At 46.0% G+C, this 9,904-nt stretch overlaps 1 protein-coding gene across 2 annotated transcripts in view; it reads right to left on the bottom strand.

Moving 5' to 3' along the window:
* Positions 1 to 551: 551 nt before the first annotated feature.
* Positions 552 to 9,904, bottom strand: part of SPG11 (SPG11 vesicle trafficking associated, spatacsin) — an 88,302-nt gene continuing 78,949 nt past the window's right edge. For both annotated transcript variants that reach the window (XM_003987209.6, XM_045059405.1), the window contains 10 exons: positions 8,709 to 8,848; positions 7,614 to 7,812; positions 7,075 to 7,212; positions 6,024 to 6,157; positions 5,201 to 5,308; positions 3,516 to 3,684; positions 2,991 to 3,079; positions 2,638 to 2,793; positions 1,801 to 1,952; positions 552 to 1,166 (listed from right to left, as the gene is read on the bottom strand). In XM_003987209.6, the coding sequence (XP_003987258.3) occupies positions 986 to 1,166; positions 1,801 to 1,952; positions 2,638 to 2,793; positions 2,991 to 3,079; positions 3,516 to 3,684; positions 5,201 to 5,308; positions 6,024 to 6,157; positions 7,075 to 7,212; positions 7,614 to 7,812; positions 8,709 to 8,848 (1,466 nt within the window). In that variant the 3' untranslated portion in view covers positions 552 to 985. The remainder of the gene's footprint in view (positions 1,167 to 1,800; positions 1,953 to 2,637; positions 2,794 to 2,990; positions 3,080 to 3,515; positions 3,685 to 5,200; positions 5,309 to 6,023; positions 6,158 to 7,074; positions 7,213 to 7,613; positions 7,813 to 8,708; positions 8,849 to 9,904) is intronic.

The raw sequence follows: 9,904 nt of genomic DNA, 5'->3' as shown, positions 1-9,904 counted from the left end.
TAGAGTTCTCTGTATACTTACAAAGCTATTAATAAATGCCTGATGAGCAGTTAACAGCTTTAAGACAAAAATGATGTGCCAGGCCTGATTAGTGTCACCCTAGAGCGACAAAGGTATAGGGCTGCCTTCCTCTCCTTATTTATTTGGGCAAATTATTTGCTTGTTTAGATAGTAAGGCCTAACTCAGTACGGAGAAGAGCTTATTTATTTGGAGTAATTGAGCTTATTACTCAGGTTACAGCTGTAAAAGCATAGATTGGGTGATCCTCTTTATTATATATTTTAAGCAATTTAACCAAATTTGTGGTTGGAGTCTTTTTGAAACTGTCAGAGAATCAAAAGTAGGGACAACAAAACATGTTTTAAGTTTCTCTTAAATAGGAAATAGGAACCTCAATCAAAGCTCTGTAGACTACTAAGTGTAAGAACTGTCTAGATGATTGGAGGAATTAACAGAAAGCAATGACTACACAGCAATAATTACAGTAAATAAAGATTGTTTTAGGGCAGACAAGGGCTAAGATTTCCTTGGCAGTAATGATGACATACAATGAATTTAAAATCTATTTTATTATAGAGATCAGTTTCTAACAAATGGAAATGTATCATCTGTTCCTTAACTGTGTAAATAATATTAAATTCCTTTGAAACTGGAATCTGCAGGCACAGATATTCTTTAATCAATATTGCATATCTAAATAGAAGCCATCTTCAGGAAGATGGAGCTTTTGATCTTAATACTATACTATCTGAAGTGGTATAGATGAACAATCACTTTTAAGTAAGAATTTCCTTGTGAAAATTCTCTCATTTACCCACTATTCACAGAGGACTGGTTATGGTCAGTCCTGGGGTTTTACAACTTGACAACACATACCCCACCGCATTATTCTGAACAAACATCTGTCAGTACCTCACTTCAGTACAAGAAAACAGGCATCTATGACATCTCGGCAGTAACCACCCTCCTATCATCTGCATCCACCTAACCTGCTAGCATGTCCTTTAGACAGCAGCCAGTTTGAGGGTCCTTCAGAAGCATATTTACAATGTCATAAAATTTGTGTTCATATGCAAGTTTGTAATACAAGTAGACATCTTCACAATAAGTGAGTAACTTCTTCAGGTTTTTCACAGCTGTGTCAGTAGGCTGATGCTGTTTGTATCTAGAAAAGAAACAGAAGAATGTACAGGTTAAGATACTGTATCTTGAGCGAGAGCTGTCTACTCTGACACGGCTACTTACATAGGAGACGATGCTGGAATCTGAGAAATTCTATCTATGGTATTAGGGGTCCTGGATAAACATGAAATTATTTCATTAAAAATGTTATCTTAATGCTCACTTTAATTGCACTAAGTTCAGTACTCCAAAGGAGGCCTCTGAGGTTTAGAGTGTTTGGCACCTTGGGCAAGCTGAACAGCTGTCCTCCCATTTTAAATTCAGCGTGCTGTAAGTAAACTGTTCTCATTCATCTATTTGCATACGTTTGTTAAAAAAAACATCCAGAAGCAAGAGATCTTTTAAGTTGATTTATTTTGAGGGGAAGAGAGAATCACACGCAGGCTCTGCGCTGTCAGTGCAGAGTCTGACGCAGGGCTCTACCTCATGAACTGCGAGATCATGACCTGAGCCGAAACCAAAAGTTCTGATCCTCAACCGGCTGAGCCACCCAGGTGCCCCTGGGGATTCTTGACATCTGTTTGCCATCTCAGAGAGGCAGCTACAGACATGTTCTATTTAGCCATAGCATTCTTAACCCATGCCTTATCTCAAAGCAGAGTCATTTTAATACTTACTTTTTTGAAATCTCTTCGAATACACTAGATCTTAATAACCTTTGCTGCTTAAATTCTTCCAAGTAATTAAAGTCTCCTTTAACAATCACTTGTTGGTATAGAATTTCAGCCCAATCAGGAACAAAGTCATAGGCCTCAGCTACAATAGAAGCCTTATAAAAGGATGGAGGGGAAGAAGGATACCATTAGAACCCTATCTGATATAAAATTGAAGGCAAGGGGTTCTAAAAAACAACTTCCTACTGTTACATTCATGGTGAATGTGACCATCACCAACATGCGGAAAGACTATTAGCATTAGCATTGGGAAGTTTGGTGTTCGTTTGACATTTCTCTTCCCTTAAACCCCAAACATTTTCCTGCGGTATTTTTAATCTTCACAATGAGTTAGTAAAACTACTGAGAAATGGTATTTTTCCCACTAACTCAACTGTGTAAGGAACAGGGAAGGGGCTGATTCCCTGGTAACCTAAGTGCTAAAGCCAGCCTCCCAGCAGCCCTGACTCCCTATGCTAACCCAGGTGTACCATCCTAGAAACAGTGGGGCTAAGAGATACTCAGCCCATTAGCAGGAATGTTTCTCCAAAGGTTGTCTGCCTTTCTGCTGGCCTAACAGCAAGCTCCAACCTCTGTCCAAACAATATGCTAACAAATCCTGCCATGAAAAGCAATTTGGTGTATCGGACAGCTAAAAGTAAAAGCTTACAATTACCCTGATTCTGTCTCTAGTTCTGACATTCCAGGCAAGTGACTCAACCTGTGGGCCCCAGGAGAGGGGTGGCAGGAAGGGGTGCGCTGGCAACAAAGCTGACTTCTAGAGTTTCCTTCCTTGCTTACCTGGTAGAACCGAGGTAGAGCAGTGATGCAGTCCATCAGCCTGTGGCGGCCCAGGTTGATGAGCATTGTGTTCTGGCCAGTGTTCAGAAAGTGAATCTGCAGTGTTATCAACTTGGTGAGCCGGTGACAGTGCAGGGCCTGTCGCACACAGGAGTCCTGAGAGACAAGGGTAGAGGGAGGCACAGGGGACATGTTGGCATGTCCCCTGGGAACCTTCCAGCAACTGAACTCACCCCTTCTGCCCCCCGTTGGCCCAAGACTCCGTCTCCTTTCACTTGGAAGAGCCCAGGGAGATAATTCCTACTGCAGACACCAAGCTCTAAGGCCGTTCTGGAATGAGACTCCACTGTTACCTTGGCATAACTCTCTGCTGCATCCAACATCAGAGTCAGGGCTTTCAGCAGCAGCTGCTTCAGGTGGTGCCCATCCTTGAGGCGGTCCTCTGCAGGAGAGAAGGGGAAACCTGTGGGGTGTGTCTGACTCCGGAGGCTGGCTGCTCCCATCCCACTCAGTGATGGTGGGCTGGACTAGAAACATCCAGCTCACATTCGCTAGGAGGCAGGCATGTCTTACTCAGCTAAAGGCTACTGGACCAGAAGCACACACTTTGGAGCAGGGTTCATCTAGTTCTCAGAAGCATCAAGGCAGGCTTGCCCAGCCTCAGTGTACACATTGCTTCCGGATGGATGTCACCCCGGGTGCATGGGCTACAAGAGGGGCAAATGCCTTCCAAATCCCCTTCCGTCTCTTGTCTGCCCAGCTGGGGCCCCACTGAGTGGCAGTTAATAGCTGAAGTGGGTATTAATCCCCTTCTTAGTCCCAAAAACCTCTCCTGGCTGGCAGCACTGGCCTGAGGGCACTGCTGTGACCTTTCTCACCCCAGGGCTGAGACTCGATCAATTTCAGTTGGATGCAGGCAGCTGCCTCGTGGTTCTCCCCGATCTCCCGGCACATGCTGAAGCACAGAGCAATCATGTTGTGCTTCTCACTGTCTCCTGGGCGACAGCGTTTGATGTAGTCCAGCAGTGCTGTCTTCAGGGTACCACTCTGCCCAGGGAAAAAGGGGAGTACCAAGGTCAACCAGTGACTGCGAGGGGGCATGACTGGCTGAGTCCCTTGGTTCTGAAAGTTCCTTGACAACTCCCAAGAAAAAGGAAAAGATAAGCAAAAATGAACACAAAAGTTTATGCTACCCCAAGAAAACAGGCACATTCTCTCTGCTGGTACAAATGTGAACGGTGAAACCTGTCAGAAGGGAGAAGCCTCAAAAATGTGCACATGTGCATTACTCTAACAGTTCCATTTTTTAGGAATCTATCCCTTAAGAAGCAGAGAAACGTGCTGAGATGGATGTACCACAGGTATTCGATAGCAAACAACTGGAAAGAATCCAGATGTCCAGAATAAGGACGAAGAGAATACCATGTAGCCATTACAGCCAATGTTGGTTTGGGAAATATTCATGACATGCTTATTAAGTGAGAAAAGCAGGCTATTTTATATCTACACACCATGATAAAAGTTTTGCTAAAAAATACGTAACTACGTATGTATATATGTTTCTGGCCACATGTGCAGAGAAAGGGCCTACACCAGACTGTTAGCAGTGGCTGTCTCCTGGTGAGGACTTTTTTCTGTGCATTGTTGTTTTCCAAGTGTCTCTATAGTGAATATGCGTTACTTTTGTTATCAGGAAAAAAACTTACTAAAAGAATATTTCCGTGCACAAACCAAAAGGCCTTGGAAACAATTTTAAAAAAACCCTCTGGGGTATCCTGCAGGTGTACCTCGGCCCAGGACTTGCTCCTCTCCTCACAATTGGACTGGTTTGTCCTGAAACTGGCCCAGCACTGGGGAGAGTTTTTCTGCTTTATCTCTTAGTCCTGATTCGCTGAGCTCAAGTTCCCAGAAGCCAAAAATGTGCCTTGGTTTTCAAATCTTCAGAGGTTAAAGAGGCTGAAGCAATCAATCAGCCAAATGAATGATTTGGGAACAGAGCCTCCGTAAGTGACATGCCTGGGGTCACATGGCATGCCGAAGACAGAGAAGTGCCCGGAGCCTAGAGGGCTGACAGGTCAGGCCTTGGCTTCCAGGCCTCCTTCCTGGTCATCACTGTAAGCTGCCCCACAGCCTTCCAAGCCCAGGCCTGGGCATTCCATTCACTTCCTAGTGGCTCTTGGAAACACGCATTCTCATGGTCCCTTGAAAACTCTCCACTCAAAGCCATCAGACACAGCATTCTGAGCTGGCTAATCTACTTCCACATGGCTCCCAGGAAGGGTTTTTGCTTCCCCGGAGCCAGCATTCAGACAGCCGAGGCAGGTGACAGGCTGACAGGAAGTGCACAAACTTGTTTTCCTCATTATTTAACATCTATTGGGATAATTGCTACCTAGTCTGAACTCTGTAACTTAAAGCTACTGGTTACGGTGTGTGTCCTAGGAAGTTCTTTAATTCTCTCCCTTTGATCCCAGGGGGCCACCCTGATGGGATTGTTCCTGAGAAGTCAGCTGTAAAGTCAACAATATATGCCGTCCTGGAGCTCAAAATACTGTACACCTACCGGATCCAACTTCTTCCTCATCAGCACTTCAAAGTAGTGCTTTTTATGCAGCAAATCAAATATGTAGGTCATCTCATTGTACCTTCCAATGCCAGTGAGCAGGCGCACCTGGAAAGGGTGAGGGCAGCTTGCATCAGTGTCAGCTAGATCGCCACTGCTCTCATCATTTCGGTTGCTTTCAGATGCCAACCTCCAGGGAGCAGAAGGGCTAATGGCAAGGCTGCCATTCTTAGCTCCCTCCCTCCCTTCCCATGTACCCAATGGGACCTCCTCTGGAGGATTCAGAAATGCTCGCCATTGGGCCACCACTGGCTGTTGCCTCCTCAGTCGTCTATAAACCTAAGTGTTGACGTGACATGGTAGGCAGGCACGCTTCCTCTTCCCACCACGCCTTATTACAGGGCCCGGTGGCTTGCTCACCCACACGGGTCAGTTTCAAGCCTGGGGAGATTGGGGAGGCACAGGAGGTGTGAGCTGTCAGCTCATTTCAGTTCAGAGACAACACTGAACCTTGTTTTGGGGGGAAACAGAGCTGTCTCAGCCCTCTAGATAAATGAACTGCCCTGGCAAGGGGGTAGGACAGCCCTGGAGCATGGCACAGACCCTCTTGATATCTGCTCCTTTGGGGCAGTCTCTGCTCTGATTTTGACAGTAAGCCTAACCTACAGCAGAGGGTTGAGCTGCCCAGCCAGCTCCCAAGTAGGCAGTGGTATCCAGAGGAGCAAATGTCCTAAGACCATGTCAGCTCTGAACTGGTCCCCGGACTATCTGTTCTCTCAAAGGTAGCCTCAGAATGGAGGGTGGGGGTTCAGGGGTGACTTACCATCAGCCCATACTCCTCACTGGGGGCCAAGTGTTTGTCTGTAAGCAGCCGGGCAGCCTGCAGGACTCGGCTGATGCCCTCCATGTGGCATGTCAGCGTGAAGCAATGATGGGCCAGGATCAGCAGCTCCGTGGCTGGGTAGTTAAGGCAGTCAGGGTAAGAAAGGATTGCGAACCCTGGCAGCAGGGTGGAGGGGCCTATATAGACAGCCTGTCTGGAGAAGACTCTGAGATCCCTGACCTCACCAGCTTTGGAGTAAAGTGTGGCAATGGACATATAAAGCTTTAAAAATAGGCATACTTTTGAATCAGGAATTTATCTTAGGGAGATAATCATGAATGTGCATATAAATGTGCCTATAAGGATGCTTGTCACGGTGTTGGAAACAGAAAGTTGGAAGCAATCTTATACCAAAGTAAGGTATAAAATGTTTTAATTACATGAGAAATACTGTGTAACCAGTGACAATGATATAGAAGAATATGGTCATGGAAAGATGTTAATGACAGCATGTTCATAAAGTAATTATAAACAGTATACACAGGATAATGCCATTTTTGAAAAAATGCCTATAGACTTCCATAGAGAAAGATCAGATGGACACATACTACCGAATGCCTAGAATGAACTAGATATTGTGGAAAGCGAGCAGGCTTTCAAGTCACAGGGATTGGGTTCAAGTAACACTTCTGACACGTAACAGTTACAAATCAATCAACTTCTCTCAGCTTCAGTTACCTTCTAAAATGGGGACTGTAATATCCCCATTTTAGGGGATAACGTGAGAGTAAGGTAAGGTAAATGTTATATAAATGTTATAAGGTTACCTTCTTGTGTAAATTTTACATTTTGGGCAGCATTCCCATATTTATTTTCTGAATTTTCTTCAATGACTGATGGCTCTCCACCAAGAACTTATAAACTATGCTGGAAGGGAAGGGATCCAGAGCAGGAACAAGGATCCAAGTTGAGTTTTGGAAAGACTAACTTGGGGAGACTTCTTGGAGACCGGCTTGGGCCCAAACATGTAAGAAAACGGCCAAGAACTTACTGCAAGACAACTCCCCATGGGGAACGGAGGAAATCTTGTCTAATAGCTTCATGCCTACCAACGTGCGGTCTTGACACAGAGTGGTCAGCTGAAGAAATGTCTGGCTTTCCTCTGCTGGGGTGAACATCTGCTTAAGTCCTGTATAAAAAGGCGGTGAGAAAGGGGCTGCTTTTAGCCTTGAGAGTTGAGAGAAAGCTAAGAACCCCATGCCAGGCACTCTGCCCAGTAATGCGGAAGGAGCTCCCAGTGCAGCTGTCTGCTTCGCTGAGCTCAGACACGTTGGCCTAGTGGTCACCTTATAGGTCAGCAGGAGTTCGTTAGCTCCGAGAAAGACATAGCTACTCTAAGCATAATCATAAAATAATAAACAAAAAGCAACAATAACAAAATAAATGCAGTGTGTTCTCTCCTCTGACAAGTGCAGCCTGGTAGTCTCAGAGGCAGCATGCACGATGCACATGAACATGACATGCAGATTCCTTATGCTGGCAATGTGGGAATGTGGTCTGAAAGACGTGGAGGCATGTAGGGTGGAGCACCTGTTCCCTCCGATGGGGTCAGCAGCTCCCGGGTTACCTCTTCGGCCACAAGTTCAGCCACTGTGTCTGGCTCGAGGCCCTGGGTGCTGATGAAAGCCTGGGCCCGCTTGCATCGGTCGGGCCGCTGAGAGGCCAAGATCGTCCTGAGCATGGCCTCACCGTCCCGAGCGGCCACATCTGCGTAGGAACAGCCCAACTCCTGAGAGGAAGGCAAAGTTGGTCAAAGCTACTGTTAGGAGCCAGGAAAAAAGCTAGCAAAAGGCATCCCTTTCTGAAATCCCATGTGGACAGACGCCACTATTTTTTCTGAGGTTAAAGATCCCTCACCCTGGGCAGAAACCTTAGAAGAAGGAAGCACTGTTTTCTAGCCCTTTCTTTCTCTTCACCAATGAGCTGAATCCAAGCAAGAGAAAGAAAGGCTTGTCTTCAGAAACCATCAGGTGACTCACCTCTTGTTGAACACTGAGCTTTTCAAATGTTATGAAATGTAAGAAAGTTGAATAAAAGGCAAGAGCCTCCACTCTGCTGTTCCCACAGCAGCAGCAAAACCCTCAATCTCCAAAGAAGCTCTTCCAAAGGGCTTTAGTGCCTGCCATTATTTCTCCTGTGTTCTTCCACTTCTCAGTGTCTATTATTTTCTCCCCTCGATCAGCACAAAGCCACAAACAATTTCTGGCTGCTCTGGTTCCTGTCTTTACAGTCATCACATTCCATTTTATTTTATAACTTATTTTGGGCTCTCCCGCATATGGAGACCTCCAAACAATCCTGAAGCTAACTAAGATATTAGGGCTAGAAGGGACCTTCATGATTAAGTCATTTATAGATGGAGAATCAGGAGCCCAGAAAAGTAAAATTTCTTGCCCTCGCTTCTGGTTGGCTGGGGCACAGCCAGGACTCAAAAGGCCTGGCACTTGGCCTGGAGTCCCCGGTATTCCCAGGGATGGATTTACAGGGGCCGACATCTTGACGAGCCATCTGCTCTCGTGTCATGGTTATCACGTGAAGGGCCAACTTGGCAGCATCCAAAATCTATCTCCATCTTCCTGCTTCCCTCCCTCAGCTGCCCCAGAGGCCCCACCATTGGGCACATACCTTGGCAAGTTCATACAGACACAGGACCTGCCGACAGTAGTTCTTCCCATGGAGGCATTTGCTTGTCAGAGTTTCCAGATTAGTCACTACTTCATCCCTGGGGGGCAGCATCACAAGTGACTGACTATCCAAACTTGAAGCTGGAAGCAGATACAGGTTTGAGGGGGCTTTAAGCTGGCAAGTAAAGGCCTCTCCCAAGCCCCCTATGGCACAATCTGTTTGCTCACACTTTCCTCCCGTTACACCTCCATGACTCCCCCTGGGTCTGGGACCACTTGTGACTGGGCCCACACCCCACTATTTCATTGCCTTCTTCCAGGAAATCCCGGCCAGGAGACTTCCAAGGCCTCGAGAGGCTACACAAGACTCCAAGCCACCCAATGAACACTCTAGGTAATAACCAAAGATGTCTGCTGAACCCTCCTCCACACACCCTCCCAATTTCCTCTCGTACCACCTAAGTCACCAGATCTAGCTGACTGTGTCTCTAAAACATCTCCCTGGTCACTGCCTGAGGTACAGTCTTCACAACCCTGCATCTACGAGGCTGGCACCAGCCCCTGCCGCCAGCCTCCCCCTCCCCAACTCAATCTTCTATGGACTCTGAAGGATTTTTCCAAATCGGAAATGAGAAAAACCAAGGGTCAACCAGATAGAGGCCTGAAGCGCATGATAAAAATTAAAATCCATTCCTGACTTAAAAAAGAAAAAAATCAAAACAACCTCTCAGCCAAAAATAGAAGAAAGTGGTCTTGAATTGAGAAAGGGTTTCTATTAGGAAAAAAAGTAGAAGGGAGAATTTAGATCACAGTGTTCCTAACAGCAAAAACAAAATTGAAGAATTTAAGTATGTATCAATACAGTACTATTGGGGCACCTGGGTGGCTCAGTCGGTTGAGCAGCTGACTTCAGCTCAGGTCATGATCTTGCGGTCCGTGAGTTCAACCCTGTGTCGGGCTCTGTGCTGACAGCTCAGAGCCTGGAGCCTGTTTCAGATTCTGTGTCTCCCTCTCTCTGACCCTCCCCCGTTCATGCTTTGTCTCTCTCTCTCTCAAAAATAAACGTTAAAAAAAAAATTAAAACAAACAAAAATACAGTACTATTAAACAAGAAAGTCTTAAGCAAAATTAGTGTATTCATATAGAATGCTCTGCAGCCATTAAAAAGAATGAGGTCCAGAGGTGCTGGGCGGCTCA

Source organism: Felis catus, chromosome B3, assembly GCF_018350175.1.
Source record: "Felis catus isolate Fca126 chromosome B3, F.catus_Fca126_mat1.0, whole genome shotgun sequence".
In the NCBI taxonomy this organism is placed as follows: domain Eukaryota; kingdom Metazoa; phylum Chordata; class Mammalia; order Carnivora; family Felidae; genus Felis; species Felis catus.
This window is presented reverse-complemented; position numbering and strand designations above follow the sequence as displayed.